General features: G+C 28.4%; 2 protein-coding genes across 2 annotated transcripts; both read right to left on the minus strand.

Annotated features, from left to right (window-relative positions):
• Positions 1-48: 48 nt before the first annotated feature.
• On the minus strand, positions 49-2,614 carry LOC107010749 (AAA-ATPase At3g28510-like). The gene is made up of 4 exons (XM_015210034.2): positions 2,007-2,614; position 1,851; positions 1,346-1,603; positions 49-1,247 (listed from the first exon to the last, which is right to left on the minus strand). Exons 1-4 carry the CDS (start codon positions 2,313-2,315, stop codon positions 352-354), a joined length of 1,464 nt encoding a protein of 487 aa, XP_015065520.1. The 5' UTR covers positions 2,316-2,614; the 3' UTR covers positions 49-351.
• Positions 2,615-15,207: 12,593 nt separating this feature from the next.
• Positions 15,208-17,029, minus strand: LOC107009524 (AAA-ATPase At3g28510-like). The gene has a single exon (XM_015208868.2). The coding sequence runs from the start codon at positions 16,942-16,944 to the stop codon at positions 15,424-15,426; it is 1,521 nt and encodes a 506-aa protein (XP_015064354.1). The 5' UTR covers positions 16,945-17,029; the 3' UTR covers positions 15,208-15,423.
• Between the last annotated feature and the right edge of the window lie 5,440 nt (positions 17,030-22,469).

Here is a 22,469-nt window from a genome sequence, read left to right on the forward strand (position 1 = left end):
TGTTCATTACAGTGACAGCTGATGATTCTACATGACAAAAATGATCAACAGAGAAAGCTTTAGCAATAATTTAAAGAGTATGTTTGGTTAGACAAACACAAGTGCGAAAATACAAAAAGAAAAGAGTACAACGTAACAACATCTTATTTTTTCTAGAACTAGAACTGATTGTCGGAAACAACCTCTCTACTATCTACCCTACAAAGGTAGTAGGGACAAGGTATACGTACACTCCACCCTCTCCGAAACCCATACTAGGTATGTTGCGTTATTGTTGTTGTATACAAGGAAAAAGTCTACCTCCGGACCCCCAACAAGTGAAAAAAGAGTTAAGAAATAAAGGTAAAAACATCATTGAAAGAGCTTTTTGAAACGGCCATAAGTTTTGATTAGTTTTGTGGAGGATTTTTTGTTCTTCTGGGAATTCAAGCTGGCCTTTCTCTTGGCCTTTTTCAAAACTTTGACTAAGCTTTCCAAGCAAATCTCAGGGTTTCCTGAAGCATTTTTGGGCATCAAGTTCTCAGCCACATCACAAGGACTCACGTCTACTTCCTCTAATAAACGTTGAATCTCTTGAAACAGAGGATGTGTTTCAATTCCCAAGTAATTCTTAGCCAACACTTTGAATGCTTCATATTTGCAATACGACATCTCAATGTGCATATCCATCCGTCCTCTACGTATCAGAGCTGGATCAAGTTTGTCAACATGATTAGTCGTAAATATAATAATTCTCTCTTGACCACAAGCTGACCATATTCCATCTATGAAATTCAGAAGCCCCGAAAGAGTAAGTTTGCTAGATTCATTCTTGTCGTTCTTTTTCTCTGTAGTCGAGTCTGAATCTTCTTCCTCCTCCTCATTCGTTGTTTCCTTTTTCTTTTTCTTCTTTCTCTTGCCTGTGAGATCAATAGAACAATCGATATCTTCAATGACAATGATGGACTTGCTTGTTGTTTCCATGAGCAATTTCTTAAGCTCTGAGTTATCCTTAACTGAGGTGAGCTCAAGATCATAAATATCATAGTTCAAGTAATTCGCAATTGCTGCAATCATAGTTGATTTTCCAGTCCCTGGTGGACCATAAAGAAGATAGCCACGCTTCCATGCCTTTCCAACCTTGGAATGGTAGTCCTTCCCCTTGCTGAATGCAACGAGATCATTGATTATTTCTTCCTTCTTCGTAGGATCCATAGCCAGTGTATCAAATGTTGCAGGGTGCTCGAAATTTATGTTCCTCCACATACCTATAAATGGTACAAAAAAAGAAACAAATCTTTTAGTAATTCATCCAAGTTGTTTCACATACGTACTCATTTACCACATGATCTATATACGTACTTACCTTTACCATACCAATACCTCTCCCCCTCTTCGTTAGAGTAGATCTTCTGCTTCTTGTTCTTGAACTCAATGGCCTTCCCTTCTTCCATCACATGTTTCAAGTATTGTCCGGTGACCATCTCTTGATTTTTCTTATTGAAAGTTAGCGTATAACATTTCTTTTCAATCGGAAGTTGAGAACGGCCCCCTGAAGAATTATCAGGGAATGTTTCCGTGTAAGAGTTCCATTTGAGCTTGACACCATGGAATTCATCAATTACTGTTGAATGCCTTGAATCGGACCCGTTACAAACGGAAAGGACGGGGGTCTCGCTGCCCGGTCAGCGAGTCGGGGGTCCAGGGGGGCGACGCGCCCCCTGGCCTGGGGTCCGGGGGGGCGGAGACGCCCCCGGCCCGACGGTATACAATGTTATTGTATTGGGCCCTTAATTATCTGTTAATTCTGTATGTTGGGCCCAAGCCTGTTAGGGCGTAGCTTAGCACTATATATAGACGCTATGGCAAACCCTATTCTGTAATTCTGTTCTTGCCTCTCCATAATAAAACTGCTCTCCCTCTTCCCCGTGGACGTAGCCAATTTATTGGTGAACCACGTAAATCTGTTGTCTTATTTTTCGCGTTCATATTTTCTCGTATTATATCGAATTCCGCACAACAATTACCTCTTCTCCTTCGTCCAAGCTAACAGCTAAAAACTTGCTCTTCTTGAACATTTCAGCTTTAAGATACTTTGCATCGTTAGTGGACTTAGTACCTAAATAAACTTTGACAAGAGAGTAAACTTCATTTCTTTTATCGTTGGAGTATTCATCGATGGTAATTTGGACATAAGGGTAGAAATAATTTTCTATTCGATGCCACAATGTTTTGATGCGCTTGTAGAAAGAATGGGGGACAAGTTGCTGAATTGTACCCAAAATGAACATCAGTCCAGCAAGTTTGGAGCATAACTCAGTTAATGTATCAACCATGTTTGTGTGCAATATTTTGAATGAAGAAATTAAAAGAAGTGTATTATGAAGTTAATGATATGGGGCTTAATACAACTATACAACTATATATAGCAGGGAAACAAAGGCCCTTCGTGCGGCACTAGTACAAAAAAAGTTGGCCGGTGCCCGGTTGAACGCGGCCCCCTTAAAGGGAACTTCACTACAATAATGTATTTTTATGGAACTTACTGTGCACAAGATAAACTTATCGTGTAATAGCTCGCAAATCATGGAGAAAATGTAAGTTACACTAGACAAGCTTGGTGAGATAAACTTTATGTGATTCCCAAATCTTATTTATAAAATATCATCTACTGCACCAACTCAGTAATCTTTACTCATACACTACAATTGAATATTATTTCCCAAAAACATGGATATTCCTTGGGACTCAAGTAAATTACCAATGAAAATATAAAACCAATATGTTCGTTTCCGACTTATTTCCACAACTTTTTGGGAAAAAAGTAAGACAAAAAATTGAAAAGAATTTCCAACTCGAGCTATTAACTAATCCCATCACTTTTGCTTTTTCATTCAATACAAATTTCTCATGTAAGTAGGGCTTCAATCTTCATTATAAAATTGGGCATTCTACACGTTCCAATATTCATGGATCAATCATTTAGTGCAAAAATAATATATGTTATAAGACGGAGTACTTCCTTGGCCACGAAGCATTTCATGGAAAGAGTTAAAAGCTATACACACTAATTAACTATGTACACATTTTCGTTACACTATTAATATTTTATAGCATATTGCTTTATCATTTTCGTTACACTATTAATAAAAATAAATGTTTATCAACTGTTTGTACGTATTTTCTCTATCCTAATGTATTTGACGCATTTTTTCTTTTTAGTTTAGCTATAAAAATAACAAAACACATTTTTATATTTAGTAATAACTAAAACTTTTAATATCTTTTTCTTTTATTCCAATTAAATAATTTATAGTTACACAATAAGTTTTAATAATTTTTTTAAAATTATTTATCATGTCAGATTATTTTACAATTGAGACGGAGGAAGTAATTATTTACTGAGTGACATGGTCTTGTTGAACGTATATTCTGGAAGAAATTTTCTTTGGCTTATTTATTTAGTCACCACAACTACACATTCTTAATTGTAGCAATTATACACTATTACTTTCTTTTTCTTCAAAACATATCCCATCGTGAATTAACTTTTTGAAATTTTCTTAATTGAGTTTGGATATAATTTTTTTTTAATAATATCAATCTATTAAATTCAAGGCTATGAATTCAATTACTAAAAGCTAGCACGTTATCGAAACAAATATTGAAAATAAAATTGTTGAGTACTGTCAACCTCGACAAGCCCATAAAAAGGTTGAGGTGCCCCGATCGAATGATAGAAGATGGCTCTTGAAAATAATCAATGAGTTTCTCGTCTCTCATATTTTCAAGAGTACGTATTGGAAGTTGGAACCTTCTAAAAGCATAGTCATTGGATAGCGTTTTAAGTGAAAAATATTTCATATGTCTCTCTGATTATTTGATACTTATTTTTTAAAAATATGAAAATTTTAAATTATTTATTTCATAATAAATAAGAATAAAATAATATATTTACTATGTCAATAACTCACTTCATTTAAAAATAAGTATATCAATATAAAGTAAACACATAAATAATGAGAGAGAGTAATTAAAGAAATAAGGTCAAAGAACCTTTCGTTAAAATGGGGAAAGAATCTTTCTACCGTTTCGAGGAAAGAGACGGTATGTGTGTCACAATTTGATATAATATGTATCTTTTCCAATAGACTTTGGGTTAAAAATGTTATTCTTTAAATAATTATTACATTGTTTTATTTTTTAAAACACGTTCTTTTTTAGTAAAAATATTGTAATCACGTATTTATCATATAAGTAAGATTATGATAATTTATCAATAATTATAATTCTGATAATCATAAAAAATATTTTTCAAATTTTTGAAGAAGGATAGATAATGTTTTAAATAGAGTTGTCAATATGGGCTAGGTCCGTAGGGCCGATCTGACCTAACTCGTGATTTGATAAGGCTAGATTAGGATTTTTTAAATTTTTTAGTTCGGCCTGAATAAGCTTGCCGATTCATAGGGCTTGAAAAATATGAATAGAATCGGTCTGTGGGTTAAACAAAAATGTCAAAAGTTTGAAATATTACCATTTATATGTAAACTAGGGAACTTGACCGCGCTACGCGCGATTGTTAAAGAATCAATATTTCCTCTCTAATCAATTTTAATTAAATTATCATATATTTAAATTATATTATGAAGAGTATTTTAAAATGATTAGAGAAAATAACGCTTAATAAATTTAATATTTTAAAAATAAGAATAGTGTATTCTTTATCAAAATAAATTATGTATTTTGTAAAATGATTTATTTTATTTTACCTTCTTAGTAATAATTGATGTCGAAATCATCCAATAAATAGTTTTACAAAAAATTCAATCCTTTTATCTTCTCCCCTTTTAGGTAAGAATACAAAATCTTTTTATTGAAAAATGAGAATACACATGTTAGTAGAATAAAAATTAAAATCAGAAAGGAAAATATTTTCAAAATAAAAAAATAAAATATAAGAATAAAAATTAACTGATCCGTTTTTCTTTTACCTTCTTAGCAAATAATGATGTTAGAATCATCAAGTACAAATAGTTTAAAATTCATTCTCAGATTTATCACTTTCTCCCCAGTTAGGTAAGAACATGTTTCCTTATGTATTTCATGTTTTTTCACTTGTGAGTTGTGATCAAATAAAAAACTTATGATGAGAAAATTCTGATAAAGTGTAAAAATTATAAGTAAAATATTATTTGATATTATAAATTTGAAATGACATTTAGGAGGTATAAATATGTGAATGTCACTATAAGCAATTGGATAGACTAATATTGCCGTAAAAGACAGGAAAGTCGCCATTAATTATAGTTAGTAACAACATAAGGATCATGGAGAAGTACTTTCATAATTTAAAAGTTATTTATGACCTTCAAGAAATTCCTACGAGAAAATGATATCGTGGTAATTAAGATTGGTAATTCAAGAACTTTTGTAATCTGTGTCCAAATGTTTTCTAAATGGAAATAAAAGTTCCACTGAAGTGATAATAAATGTAAAGTTTTTATAAAGTTCATCAACTGTAAGTGAAACAAGTATTTTCTTTGACAACGAAACATCTATAACATAAGTTTTGCCAACATACAAGTTTTTAACTTGCTCACAAAGCAAACTTTTCTATAAAAGATTAAAACCACAAAATAAATTTGTAGATATTGTAATATCGAAAAACTAATAAAATCTACTATTAAGTAAAACGTAAAAAGTATTGATAAGCAATCAGGTTTGACTTAAAAAGCTACAAAGTTATAATACATCAAACCTAAAGCATTAAGGATAATTATGATATCTCATAAGAAATTTCCAAAGGGTAGATAATATAAGCTTATCCATGTAAGAGTATTGTTTTTCTACCTTTTTCAACTCCACCGTCCTCTGCTTCCTCTTCTTCTCTGTTTCTTTTTTCACTATAAAAATCTTTATTCTTTTAATAAATATTCATAACAAAAAAAAACTTTACACAAATGTATCTGTCATCAATTAATCACAAAATTAGACATGAAAATGTCTTCGGGTTAATATATAAAGGCATCACCTTTCCATATTTTTCTTTCATCTACCCCCTCCATTTCAAATTGATTGTCCGTTTTGATTCGATAAGAAATTTAAGGAAGTTTNTATATATATATAATAAATATATTTATAATGTAGTAAAAAGGGAAAGATACATTTTTTCTTTGAAATGGATTAAAAAAAAATATAAGACAAACAAATTAAAAGGAAGAAATATGAGTTATTATATACCCTCACGGGTAAAATTTTATGGTACAATAAGAAATAAGTGAAATATATAAAAATCTATTGAATATTGTCCTCCTTATTTATTGTGTAAACAAATGAATTGCGTCCACTCAAAAAAGATGCTAGAACTTCCTGCATAAAATATATTCACAAGTAAGTAGCAGTTGCACCACCAATAAAATGACCTACTAAAACATGTACTAAGAACACCTAAAATTTTATCATAATTTGATGGATGCCTTTACACTTACGTAGACAATATGTTCTATCATCCGTTCATGTTCCTAATCAAACCTCTAATAGGGTCATCAAATTCAAAGCAGTCATACCTTACAAAGATACTTTTTGCAGCAATTTTTTTGAAGCAGCTCACATAATTTTTCTATGACCATCTCATCGAACGTCAAAAGCAATTTCCTCTCATAATTTAACATCACTTGAATTCAATCTCCAAGTAATATATTTATAATAGTTGGAAAGATATGTGGTGATCATTTTAAATGACCATCTATAAAAATATTTAAACGGAACAATGTAAAAGAATCATAAAATTACAAATCAAAATGAAAATACATGTAATAAATAATGATAAGAAATATATAAATACATATACATAATCCTTAGATTACATGAAATAAAATTGAAAAGAAAAAAATGCTTATATATAGCACATGTATGAAATGACAACTTGAATTGTCATAATAATTGAAAGATCGTGGAAGCAGCCGTTTTTAAAAAGTAAATAGTATAATTAGTGAGGATAGCCGTTTTGGAAAAAGAAGAATTTATGGGTTCGTTTACAATTTATTTAATAATATAATTTATGTAGAAATACTTAGTAAAAATTATTTCTAAAAAAATGAGGAAAAAAGAAAAATTGAAATGCTGATTTTTTAGCTATGCCACATCAGCTGGCCAATGTTTCTGCTTTATATATATATATAGATTATGTTTATAAATTATGCACTACATAAAATAATAATTTCTTAAAATTCTAAGGAATCACTACATAAGCCGTACCTTATGGAATGTTATCATAATTTTTGTGTTTTATTATAATCATTGAAAAACAATTAAGCTAATAATTTTATTTACCTATTCATGTTTTTACTTAAAATCAAATTTAATAAATATTTTAAAGATAATTTTATTTGTGAATATGATTAACAAGTAGTAACACCAACACCTTGTAATATTATCTTGTCGATATTCATGATAGTATTTTAAAATTATAATTATTTAGAAAATTATAAAAAAAAAGTTTACTTTTAAAAAAAGAGGGTTAGCACTACAAAGACCGTAACTCATGTACTTGTGGGTTGAGCCGATCATTTTCTAACCACGCCAAAAATAGGCTAGCCCAACCTGACTCGGAAATTTTAAAGCTTGTATGAATTAAGTTAGGATAGGATGGGCTAGCCCATATTGACCAGTCTAGCTTTAAAATTAATATATAAACCTAATAATGTCATGGAAATATGAAACTTTATCGCTTCAAATTAAAGAATATCTTTAAAATATCGACAAATTATTTTTAACCCTCTTTACATATTAATTTAAAATCAAGAAATGTTTTAGCAAATGTGTATTTTACTTTAATTCGAAAAACATTAATAAAACAAAAACTATTTGTTAGTTTTTTTAAATCATTATCAAAATGAAAATAAATTATGTAATAGTTATGAGATATATTATTAATTTTAAAAATATATGAGGTAATTATATTTTTAATTGATACATAAAGATTATGAAGAAAATAAATTATTTTGGACCTTTATTCTAGCAAAATTAATGTTTATAGAAGAAGAAAAAGGGAATAGCTTCTCTAAAATAGTATTTATAAAAAAATAAATATTTTAAAAAAAATATGTTTATTATCAAAAAAGTAGATTTTTTCGATGGGTTTGATTGGACTTTCTTTATCGACGAATAAGGGCACACTGGTGGTATTTTTTTTTTCCACACAACACAAACGAAAAGAAATAATAACAAAATTCTATTTGACTTAATAAACCTTATTTAATCAACGGTGTAGTAGATATACTGGTAAAATCAAAATTAAACTACTCTAAAAAAAATGGGTAATCCAATATACTAAAATTATTAATGGATCAATCACATTTAAGAATTTTTGATCGCCCGAAACAAAATAAGATTACAAAACTACAAAATAATTAAAGTGAATACACAATGATTTCTATTATAAGAATTTGAAAAATTATATAGAACCAAAATAATGTCTAAAATATGAAAATTCACATTTACAAGAAATAGTCTACTATAGAAACTCTATTTAGAAAATCAAACAGAATTTTCTATAAGATTTGAAAAAACTCAACCTAATATATCGAGAGTATCCGCCGGTTGGCTAGATATATTGTAAAGTGCAGTGTGATTTAGGCCGATGAGTTTTGCGGTTATTTGTAGCCCGACGGTTCTTGAACGGATTATGGTGGGCTAGTGGCTAGTTATCGTGCGGAGGAGGAATTCCAGTGGCGGTCGGAGTGGGAATATATATTGGTGTTTGTGTGGAATTTCAGTGGCGATCAAAGCGGAAACATGTGTTTGCTGTGGAATTTCAGCGGCAGCCGGAGCTTGAATATCTTGTTGGTATGAAATTTCAGCAGCTGCAAAAGCAAATAATACATTATATTGATTGAAAAGTAACAAAATGTAGTCATGCAAATGTAAAAAGACCAAAGAAACAAAAAAATCATTCAACAATCAGGAAATTCATTGTACTTTAAAAGATGAACGATCTGCTTGTCTTTTTATTGTATGACACGTGCGGCAATTCCTCCACGGAATCTATAAGCTTCTTGAACGATTGTATCTTTGGGATGGGCCAATCATTTTCTGACTTATAGCAAAAATGGATTAGTTCGATCTAACTCGAAAAGTTTCAAACTTGTAAGGATTAAGCTCAAATGGCGTGGACTAGTCCATATTTATCGCTCTGATTTTAAAGTTAATATATAAACATAACAATATCATAAAAATATGAAAATTTATTGCTTCAAATTATAGAATATCTTTAAAATATCGACAAAATTATTGTTAACCCTCTTTACATATTAATTTAAAATCAAAATCAAGGAATATTTTAGTAAATGTGTATTTTACTTTAATTCAAAAAAGGTGATAAAAAAAATATTTTCTATTTATTAGTTTTTTAAAATAATTATCACAATGAAAGTCAATTATGAAATAGTTGTGACATAATTTTAAAGTATACGAGATAATAATATTTTTAATTGATAAAATAAAATTACGAAGAAAATATATTATTTTGAATTTTTATACTAGTAAAATGAATATTAATAGAAGAAGAAGAAGAAAAAGGAATAGATTCTCCAAAATAGTATTTTATAAAAAATAACTACGCAAACAAATGAGATGAATAAAAAAAAAAGAAAAAGATGGGTGCGGAAACTTTGAAATAATGCCTCAAAGTTTAGAGAATAAAAACACTGCCAAGGCTGTGAAAATTTTTTTTAATAAAAACGCTGCCTTCGATTTTTTTAAAAAAAACGTTACAAATACTCAATTTTAAAAAAGATTAATAAAAAAGCTGTAGAGGTAGCGGGTTTCGTGATTTTTTAAAAACTAGTGAAACTCTTCGCGCTTCGCGCGATTATATGATATTTATAAGATAATAATATGAAATATATAATATTTAGATTAGTATCGAATATATAAATAATATTTATATTTCACCTCGTCTGCGATATCATAGACTTTTTTAAAACATATAAAATATATTTATTTGTTTGTATATGTATATATTAGAACAAAATATTCACAGTGGTGAAGTAAATGGAATAAGAGATAATATGTTGAAATAACAATATACTGTATTAGGTTGAAAACATTTTAGATATTTTAATTTTCTCTATCTTTTCTAGGAGTAGTAATGTTCTATCCAAACTCTGATTTCGTCAAAACAAAATTGTTTTCTTTTATTTTATTATTACATTTGCTTATAATAATTTTTTAAACATTAATTAAATACTTATAAGATTTACGAAAAATGAAGCATATAAAGTCATTATTCATATTTAGTATTAAACTTTACAAGTAAGATGAAGAGACATGAGTTATAAATAATTCAAATGTATAATTTTATTAGTCACATTACTAATTATGTATTGATTTTATTTGTAAATAAAAAAATAAAAATAAGGTGTGAAAATACAAAAAATGAACAGAAAAAATATAATAATTGGTGACTACATAAAAATTATAAATACATTTCAAAGCAAAAAGAACGACGACAGATTGTTACATACGCAAAAAATGACATCATGAAAATAATAATATATTTTTCAATTACTTTTTATAATTTATAATAGAAGTGAAACTAATCATCATAAATTTTGTTGTTGTTAAAATGAAATAATTATATTTATTTTTTTCATAACAAAGAGAAAATAGAATACTAAAGGATCAAATGATTAGCATTGACAATATAATACATTTAGCTAAATTATTTACATAAATCAAAATTTTAAAAACTCTAGCAAAAGTAACTAAGTTGCTAATAAATTTCAAAGTGAAAAAATAATCTCTAATTATGCTTCATTTTTTTTCTTATACCATCTTCCTTTGCAAAGAGATCCGCCATCATGTTTTGATCCATATGTCAAACTCTTCATATATGCAACAAACTGAATAAAAAAAAAGCATATGCGAAATAAAAATAATTATGTCAAAAGAAAGAAAAAAATATAAACCATATTTAATATATTTATATATTATCTTTTCTATAGTAATAACAATACTAAATAATAATTATTTCTTGAAATCTAACAAATATTATAATCAAACTATATTATATAAGGAAAACTAACTATTAGAAAGAGTAATTGCATACGGACAAAACATTGTTAAGAATTAAAGAGATTTTTTTAATCATACTTACTTGATAAATTATAATACAAATATAAAAATATATATTAAGAAAGCATGTCTAATTACATAAAAATAAAAGAAAAGACTGAAGAATGAAATATATCTTACCTTCATATACTTTTTTTTGTTACATGTTAGCTAATTCACAAGCAAGTATTATGAAGAAGAGAAATTATAACTTTGTATGTGAATCTTCATGAAAATAAATATGAATCTACATAGACAAAATAAAGGAAATGAAAGAATAAGAACTTGAGAATGATATATTTATTAACTTCATGTACTTTTTTTTTGGTTACATGTTAGTTTCCTTCACAAATCAAATACGAATTTATATAGACAAAAATAGAGGAAATAAAAAGTAAAAATTTTAATGAATTATTTCTTACCTTCATGTACTTCTTTTTTTGTAACAAATCAAACTTATATGATGAAAAAAGAAAGAATAATAATGAATGTGAATTTTCATGAAACTAATATAAATTTATAGGCAAAATAAAGGAATTTCATAAGACACATAAACTTATAAATTTAAATTGGAGGTTATGAATATAAAAATTATGAGAGTCATGAATATTATTAGAAGTAAAAATTAAAGAGGGGCAAGTCATGGGTAGTAACTCCTAGTGAATAAATTCAAAAATAAAAATAAAAATACTTAAAATGTAAAAAAAAATAATACTATGATTTCATTATTAGAAGTGAGATAAACAAATAGAAAAAAAATATAGAGAGTTTTTTTTATAAATGTTCATACATTAATAAAGTATTTATTTGTATATTTGTATACATGAAGTAATATATTTTTACAATAAAATAATTAATTTAAATTAAAAGAAAGTCAAAAACAAATAAATTATGTTTCTCTTTTAATTATAAGTGAGATCAATAAATAAAAAATATGAAGAGTTTTTGTTATAAATGACTCACCATTAATAAAATATTTATTTGTAATAAATTTAAGTAATTTTTTATGATATATAATAATTTTATTTTTAAAAAAAAAAAATTAATACAAATGGAGGCCATATAGAGGTGCCACATCACCTCCTCTATGGTCCTCATTTATATATATATATTGATTTTCTTTTAAAAAGTTGTCATATCAACAAGTTTAGTTGGTGAAAGAAAAATTGGACTTAAAATGATAGTTGTTGTTCAATCAATTTTAGAGAAAGAAGAAAAAAAATGTTCTCACTTTTTATTTTTAACGCAATAACCGCGTCAATATTGTGTTGGAGGAAAATTGATTTTTGATTTTAAAAAAATTAATGTGTCATTTTAAAAATTTTGCCAATCTTTTTCGTCCTTTTAACTCCGGAATGGTAAAATGCCTAACTACAATAAGTTTCTTACAAAGTTGAATTGAGTATGATGCCTACATATTTCAATTATAGGTGTTGTGAAATAATTGTTGATGTTGATTGCAAGTATTTTGACATAAATCAACTGTTAATTGATCACGATGTTGAAGAAATTAACATATTTTACATAGACAGTTTAAGCAAAGAAACACTAAAATAAATACCATTTTTCGCTCCATTTTCATTTTTTATTTTTTTACAATGTTTAATTAATCATGATATTGAAGAAATTGACAAAAGAAAAGCGTCATATCGATTTTATTTTTTTATTTTTTACAAAATAAATAAAAAATAAAAAATAATAATGCCATATCCATTATTATTACTTTGGCATGTTACAAAATAGAAAAAGAAGGTATTAGGGTAATGTTTGTCGAATTTAAGCTTTGTGGGCTTACAATTCCTAAACATCCTTACATTATATTAAGCTGGTTGATTTTAACTAATACTGTAAAATGTTTGAAGATTGGTCTAGTAGTAGAAATGTTTCTTTCTACCAGTATAGAAGCATGAGTTTAATGTTTGTATCAACATGTATGCTTAGAGTCATTTGTTATTTTGTATGTGACATTTTAGTCTTTTAAGTTAGGTCTGGGATTTTAATAGGTAGAAATAAGTCACTTTTCTTGCATACTTTATTAATCTTTCATTGTGCTGATTATTTAACCTTTTGACACAACTTAATAGTTAATAAAAAAAAAATGGGGCCAATTTCTCATTATGATTGTGGGTTGTAGCTGACAATAGTTTTCTACTTCTGATTCGCCCATTTTTCTTATTCAATTTTAAAAGAGCAATGCATATGATATTTATTAAAGGTATTTAGTTATAGAATTTAAATAATCGATACTATTTATTTTATTTAATTTTTAAGTTATGATTGGAGTTGTTTTTAACCATATTTTTTGTGGAAAAAAAAATAACTTTGGAATTTGAATTTACATTAAGTATAATTTATGTTTCTCAATTTTTATAAATTAGCAAATTTATTCAGCTTGACTAATTTATATAAATCATATCATCAAATCTCCTTTAAAAGAATAATATCTTAAAATAGATAGTCACACAATATTCTAGATTAGATCTCATAATTAAAAATGAAAAGATTAAAAAGAAATTAAACTGAAGAGGGAAATTAAATTATTTTAAGATGAAAGATATAAAAATAATTAAATATATATGAGTTTTAATATCAATAATTATGTATACTAGTTAATAGTAAATAAATGAATTAAAAAAAGATATGTGTCCCTTTTTTTTGTTCATTACTTGCTTTCAAAAGACAGTGGACATTTTCTATGCAATATCAACATTTAGCGTGTATCTATTTCATTTTAAAATAATTTAGAAGGATAATATGATCTAAATTAAATTAAGGTATGTCGCTGATATTTATACTATACTTCATTTGGACTTTGTGGCAGGGCAAGTATTTGCCGATTCATTAGGACTTTTGACGATCCACCAAGTTGACTTCTCCCTCCACTTTACATTATATAAAATTTTAGGGCTCTTTTCATGTTTAAAATAATTAAATTGTTCAAAGTTCAAGATAAATATTTAAGTTTTTATTCTTATTGCCGTTCTCCTCTAAAGAAGTTTTATATGAGACAAACTGCACTACTTTCAAAATTATATATATGATTTCATAAAAGGCAATTATAAAAAATATAATCTAAATTATGTTCTTGAATGTTCGTCTTAACACGTATACATTGCTTCAAAAATTCACTTAATATAAAATAGAAAAAGTATCATAGTTTGACACAAAAACTTATTTTTTTAAAATAAGTCAAATCATAAAATTTTATCACAAAATTATCATAATTATACAAAATAAAATATGATATTTTTAAAATTTAAAATGTTGGAGGCTTATCTAGTGTAGTTAGAAAGCCAAAAATCATATGGGATGAGCCATGTTGGTTTTGGGTTACGTGGCGTTACTAGCTAGGTTAACAATTAAAACAAAAAGAATGTTATACTAAATTATTTGTGACGTTAGGGAGTGCCACATTGTCAAAAAAGACGGTCCAAAGTGTGAAAATTACAGCTATTAAACAAAGATGTATCACTAAAATCCGTCACTTTCGAATCACTCGTGTAAAACTAACATGTCTACGTGTTTTCATTTTATTCATAGGAGTGAAACTTCGCAGATATGCTTTTTCAGTTGTAAATACAAAGTATGTATCTTTATTGGTTCAAATATTAGTTAGTCGAAATTACAATGTCAATATCTACCAGCGTGAAGCAAACTAAAAAGAAACAAGTACATATGGAAGTTCATTTAACACTTGTATTATCTTCCGAAGAATTTCATATCGAAAAATCTAATTCCCCATACCTTTAACCAAATGCACATTAAAAGAAAGAAGAAGAAAAATCCAATTTAACTAAATTTGTCAAGTCTCAAATATATTTTATGTAAGTTTAGGGAAAAAATTAAAAGTTGAACAAAAGATTGTATAACATGTACAGGTTGAGCGCGCCGATTTGATACTTGGCCACAAAAGAGATAATTATACTGTACCAGCGATCAGGATTATTTGATTGACTCAAACAAATATACATAAATAAGTTAATGAATTTCTTACAAAATCGAATTGACTATGATGCTACAGATTTCAAGTAAGGGTTTCAAAGCAGTTGTTGAGGTTGAATTGCAAGTATTTTGAAATAAAACAACTGGTGAAGTTTAGAGAATAATGGATGATTATGTTAAATTAATTAGTATTTATAAAGAACCATGTAATACATCAGTAGTACAGTAGTGCCTAAGACATCCCTGCAGTTGCTAAAGCCTCAAAGATCCAACATCATCTTATTCTTACTGGAGGCTACAATAATACAATATATACATGGAGAATCCCAAACCCCCAGGCCACCAAAAATAGAAAAAATGATGAGGCAATTGAAGTTAAAGCTATCATTTGAGCAACTTTTTTACACTGCCAAAACATCTGAGAAATTTTGAGAACTTCTTAATTTTCAATGAATTCTGCTTGGCTTTTTCCTTGGATTCCTTTGAGTCCTTATTTGCCTTTTTCTTGGCCTCTTGCAAAGCTTGAATTAAGTTATCCAAGCAAGTTTGAGGCCCTCCTGAAGCATTTTTGAGAATCAAGTGCTCAGCCACATCACAAGGACTCATGTCTACTTCCTCTAGTAAACCTTGAATCTGTTGAAACAAAGTGTGCGTTTCCAAATTCAAGTAATTGTTAGCCAACACTTTGAATGCTTCATATCTGCAATAAGACATCTCAATGTGCATATCCATACGTCCTCGTCGTATTAGAGCTGGATCAAGTTTGTCCTTGTGATTTGTCGTAAATATAATAATTCTTTCTTGACCACAAGCTGACCATATTCCGTCGATGAAATTCAACAGCCCGGAAAGTGTGAGTTTGCCTGTTTCCTTGTTTTCCGTACTTTCTTTTTCTTTTTCTGTTGACGAGTCAGAATCTTCTTCCTGATCTTCACTGGTTGTTTCCTTTTTCTTTTTCTTCTTTCTCTTGCCAGTGAGATCGATAGAACAATCGATATCTTCAATGACAATGATGGACTTGCTCGTTGTTTCCATAAGCAATTTCTTAAGCCCTGAGTTATCCTTAACAGAGGTTAGCTCAAGATCATAAATATCATAGTTCAAGTAATTCGCAATTGCTGCAATCATAGTTGATTTTCCAGTTCCTGGTGGACCATAAAGAAGATAACCGCGCTTCCAAGCCTTTCCAACTTTGGAATAATAATCCTTCCCCTTGCTAAAAGCAATGAGATCGTTGATTATTTCCGCTTTCTTCTTAGGATCCATAGCCAGAGTATCAAATGTCGCAGGGTGCTCAAAATTGATGTCTCTCCACATACCTTTACCATACCAATACCAATCATCACTACAATTGTTTGAGTAAATCTTCTGTTTCCTGTTCAGGAACTGAATTGCCTTGCCTTCTTCCATGATATGGTTCAAGTATTTTCCGGTAACAATTTCTCTGTCTCCTTGATTGAAAGTTAACCTGTAACTTTTCTTTTCCATTGGAACGGAATTAGACCGGCTAGACCGATGACCTGAAAAATCATCGGACAATTTTACAGAGTAATTGCGCCAACTGAATTTAGCACCTTGAAATTCATCATTTATTTCTTCTCCTTCATCCAAGCTAACAGCAAAAGACTTGCTGTTCTTAGACTTTTCAACTTTGAGTAACTTAGCATCCTTTTTGATGGACTTAGTACCCAAATAAGAGTTGATATGACCGTACATTTCGTTTCCTTTACCATTTGAGAATTCATCAATGGTAATTTGTACGTAAGGGTAGAAATAATTCTCCACTCTGCGCCATAAGTAATCGAAGCGCTTGCTGAGTGCACGGGGAAAGTATTGCTGAATTATGCCCCATATTAACATCAGTCCACCTAGCTTAGACCATAATTCAGTCAATGATGCTGTCATGGTGAAGATTATGAATCAAAATGAGAAATGAAAAATGGGAGATGAGTAATTTTGTTATGATTTTGAGAAGTCTGTAAGTTCAACTATATATATTAAATAAAAATTGGCTGAAGTTATACTCTGAAACAGTATCTGCAGCGTGTAACGCAAGAATATTGACCGGTTCAACGCGGCCACAATGAAGTGCTAAATGGCGATGATATATTTGTATTGCGAATTGCGTCATTAAACTGCATCATCCAACTCCATGAAAATTAAGTCCAGCTATGCCTCATATTTTTATTTACAATTTACCCATGTGAGCCAAAGCGCACTACACTGGAAACTTCATAAGCTAAAGTTTTTCCAACTTTTTTCAGTTTGTAAGTTGTAGTGGGCGTTGGTCAGGGCCGACTTGATGCCCAAGCAAGTAAAATCATATGAGACTTAGGTCTCTAAAACTTATCTACAACAAAATACGTGTTACTATTTTTTATCTACCGGAGAAAATTGATTGTTTATGAAAAAAAAAATAGATTCTTAATTTACATCTGTTAACTTGTTATTTATAGAATTATATTAACGATTTTTATGTCTTTGTGAAAAGATGTTTTATTAATAAATGAATAAAAACTTACTAAAACTAACAGTAAAAAAAATTGTTTAGTTATAATTTTGTATCTAAAAAATTTTATGAAGTTTGTTAGGTCTTAGGCCTTTAGTTAAAATTTTGCTTGAGGCGCCCTTGGCATTAGTTGGTTTTACATATTAATTACGTTTAAAATTATAATACATAGTTAATTTATGCGATGACTAAATGGGAGGATTATTGAATAGTGATTTACCACAAAAAGATTGTTATAATTTTTCTGTTTCATTTTATTTGAACTTCATTTTTCTAAAAAAATATTTATCTATTTTAAAAAATTAAGAGATATCTATAATTCTTTTTTTCAATATCACCATTACCGTAAAAATATATAAAATAATAGTGATTTAACTTAACTTTTCAGTACAAAAGTCATATGAATAATTATTTAAAAAAAAAAAACTCCTAATAAATGACTAAATGGGTGACTTCAATAACATCCGGGGTAAATAGGGTGTTATTGGAGTCACCCCTAGGGACACATCCGACAATGGAGTGTTACCGCGCAGTGCGGGAGAAACTCAGAAAAATAGAAAAGGAATCTTTTTTATGTTTCTTAGGAGACACTCAGGGAGACGAGCCCACAATGAGTTATCCAACCCCAATGAAAGAATGAGGCCAGCCTCAAATGAATCATATAAAGAAATGAATTATACTGAAGATGTTAGAATAGGATAATCAAGAGGTGAGCTAGATTTTTAATTTACATTTGTTAACTTGTTGTTTATAGAATTATATTAACAATTTTTGTGTCTTCGTGAAAAGATGTTTTATTAACAAATGAATAAAAACTTACAGTAAAAAAATAATTGTTTAGTTATAATTTTGTATCTAAAAATTTTATGAAGTTTGTTAGGTCTTAGGCCTTTAGTTAAAATTTTGCTTAAATAATAACGATTAAACTTAGCTTTTCAATTCAAAAGTCATATGAATAATTATTTTTTAAAAAAAAAAACTCCTAATAAATAATTCTTTTTATTTAAGTCAACAAGGATTAAGGCATAAATGAGGCAGAAATAGGGGCGGAGCCATCTTGTATGAAGCCGAATTTTCTTGGGTGAAAAATTATATTGTGTATGGTTAAAATAATTTTATATTATGTGTAGTAGATATCAAACCCCCTTCGCCTATTTTTTATGTTTATTTCTACAAATTTTGAACCACTTGCTGAAAATTCTGGCTCCGCCTCTTTGGACAGAAAGAAAGTATGAATCACCTATTAGGGCAGTTTCATCTTTAAATAAGTTTATCCCAACACTAATTGATAATACATTTATATCCAAGAGTAAAATTTGTGTACATCTCACTTTTTCAAAAATTAACTTGTGAAATTATATTAATTTTATAATACTATAATTTTTCGTAAAATTAACGCATGCAGGTTCATTTAGTATATTGTCACCAAATACAACATCGTTATGAAGTGATTTCTTTATTGTACGTGGCCGACTGAACCCTATATTATCTTATTCGAAATTTCATATTGGAATAATTTTCCCCTATGCCTTCAACCAGAACATTAAAAGAAGAAAAAGAACAAGTTGATGAATTTTGCAAAATGTCCAAAATATTTTGTGAAACAATTATAAATTGAACAGAAGTCTATAACATGTATTAATTATTGAGTAAAACAGGTCGAGTGCCGAATTATATTCTTGCGACAAACAAGAGTATATAATTTGTAGCATTGTTAAATTGACCAAGAGACAATTAGATAAATCAACGATAAAAATAATTTGCAAGACTATTGAGAATTTATTCCTAGAAAATCATCAGTGAACATCCTATATGTATAATTTATATATATTTGCTTTTGTTTGGATATATAAGTACAAAGCAGTCAAAAGAAAGTGTGAAAAGAACCTTCTCTTTTCTTTTCTTTCTTTTATTTCTAGATGAAGATTTAAAAAATAATAATTTGACATGTTGACTTATCTGGCACATATTTTCGCCTCCAAAGTCCAAGTATTTTAATATAAAATTTAAAAGGTAATTGTATAATTAATCACTAAAAATTCAAAGAGTTTGATTTAAAAAAGTTAACTGAAAAAATAAAAATATATATTTAAATATATTAATTATTATTATTTAAATAATTACTTATAATTTATTTTTAATTGATATGCTATAACTCAATAATAATTTATTATAAATAATTTATTTTTAAAAAGTATATTTATAATTTGATATATATCATCTTAAATGTGCATGTGATGTTATTTTTATAATTTTTTTTTCTAGTTTTCATTCGTCCTTGACCTATTAGATTCTGAATAAATTTGAAATCCTCCCTAATAAAAGTGACTTCATATCCAAAAAGGCTTGAGCTTGAGATCTATATTCCACGTTCTCCTTTTTTTTTTTTTTCACGAGCAAAATCAATCAAGTAACGTTAATGAGGATTTTACAGGGTTAGGCTGAAGAGGTGTCAAGTATCATTAAGTAGAAATTTGTAAAGACAAGAATTTTTTTAAAAAAAATAGAAATTAGTAGTGTAAAGTTGGCCTGTACATTATTTGAATTAAATCAAAAAATTAAATTGAATTATAATTTGAATTAATTTTTTGGTTTGATTTTGAATTAATAATTGAGAAAAATGTATATATTTCTTTTAAAATTGCAAATATATCTTTAATTATGTTTGTAATTATTGATATAACTGAATAAGCAAAACGAAAAAAAATAATCAAGTCGCAGAGAAAAACCAAACTAAATTAAATCAAATTTATTTTGATTTGAATGGGGTTACACTTCTTCGATAACAATTTTATCAAATAATATAAAACCAAACCAAAAAATGAATGACATTAAATAACATTAAGTGAGATTAAGTAGCGTTAAATATTATTAAAAAGAATTTGCAGCATTAAGTAGGAATAAGTAGTATTAAATATTATTTTTTCTGTTCAACTTTTTTGTCACAATGCATTTTTTATAAGTTAATCAATTTAATTAATTTTTAAAGTTAAATTAAATTATATTAATTAAATATTTTAAATGAAAATATATTTAAAAATTATATAAAAAAGTTCTATAAATTATAATTTATACATATCAATATAATTAAAAGATAAAAAGATACGTTATAAAAATATTAATCAAATTTTTTATAGTTTAACTTTATAAAAAAATATAATAATTAAAAAGGCGATCGGTAGCTTACATTGGGTGGTCCTTAATTCTTGTCTCTTTAATCGGTGGTCTTTTAACTTTTATTTTTTTGAGCATTTTAATTAATAAGAAAATGGTTGAAAGAAACTCACAAGACTAAATTTGCAACGCACAAATTATGCCAGAAGAGGTTTATAACTCAGACATAAGTTTACTTTCGAAATCTATAATGTTATTTTTACAAATTCTTTGTTGGATAAAATAGAGTTTTATAAACTTATGTCTTACAAATTAGATATTTGACGGAAAAAGAACTTGATGAGATCGCCATTAATGGAGATTTGAGAAGAGAAGAAGAAAAATTTTATTCAAAATGTGTGTTATTCTTTACATTCAAGATATGTGCATATATATACAAGTAAAGAAGTTGTAACTAGAAGATTCTCTTCCTAACTGAATTCTAACTAACTTTTCTAACTAACTTTCATTATTCATCACTCCCCCTCAAGCTTAGAATAAGAAAATATATTTTTCATTCCAAGCTTGTTAATAAAAGCTTCATGCTGAGGTTTACAAAGTCCTTTGTAAGTAAGTCTGATGGCTGATCTTTGGTGTTTATGTAGTGAGTTTGTATTAGTCCTTCAACAATCTTTTCTCTAACAAAGTGGCAATCTATATCGAAATGTTTCGTTCTCTCATGAAAAATAGGATGAGCTGCTATCTGAATTGCAGCTTTGCTGTCACAAAACAACCTTATTGGCAGCCTGATCTCTGTTTCCAATTCCTTGAATAAGCCTTTCAGCCAAACTATTTCTGCAACTGTTGTAGCCATACTCCTGAATTCTGCCTCTGCAGAACTTCTGGATACAGTGTTTTGCTTCTTAGCTTTCCATGATATTGCAGCATTCCCAAACTTCACTACATATCCAGTTACAGATCTTCTTGACTCCACACACGCAGCCCAATCTGAGTCACAATATGCTGTTAATTCTGAACTCTTACTACTTGGCATAAACAGACCAAGTCCTGCTGTTCCTTTGATATATTTCACTACTCGAATAGCAGCTTCCATGTGAGATGTTTTAGGTGAATGCATAAACTGACTTAACACTTGAACCACAAAGGCTATATCTGGCCCGGTCATTGTTAAATATAACAACCTCCCTATAAGCCTTTGATATTTTCCAAAGTCATCTAACAATGTATCTTCTGTATTACTAACTTTGCCTGAACATTCATCAAATTCAATAGAAGTTAACTTGTGATTAGTTTCTAGAGGAGTAGAAGCAGGTCTGCAACCTGTTAATCCTAGTTCAGATACAAGTCCTAAAGCATATTTTCTCTGATTCATGAGGATACCATCATTAGTTCTAGAAAACTCAATCCCAAGAAAGTATTTTAGCTCACCAAGATCTTTCATCTTGAACCTGTGTTGTAGATCTTTCCTGACTTGTTGTATATGCTGTAAACTACTGCCAGTCACTAATAGATCATCAACATATACCAAAATAACAAGCAACTCCTTTCCCACCTTCTTTGTAAACAAGGAATAATCATAATGAGATTGTGTAAATCCCATACTACTCAATGCTTGAGTTAGTTTTAGATTCCACTGCCTTGGTGCTTGCTTCAAACCATACAAAGATTTGTGTAATTTGCAAACCATAGACTTCTCCCCCTGGATTGCAAAACCATCTGGAACCTGCATATACACCTCTTCAAGAAGATCTCCTTGAAGAAAGGCATTGTGAACATCCATTTGAAATACAAACCAACCATTAGAAGC

This window comes from Solanum pennellii, chromosome 2 (genome assembly GCF_001406875.1).
Source record: "Solanum pennellii chromosome 2, SPENNV200".
NCBI classification, from domain to species: domain Eukaryota; kingdom Viridiplantae; phylum Streptophyta; class Magnoliopsida; order Solanales; family Solanaceae; genus Solanum; species Solanum pennellii.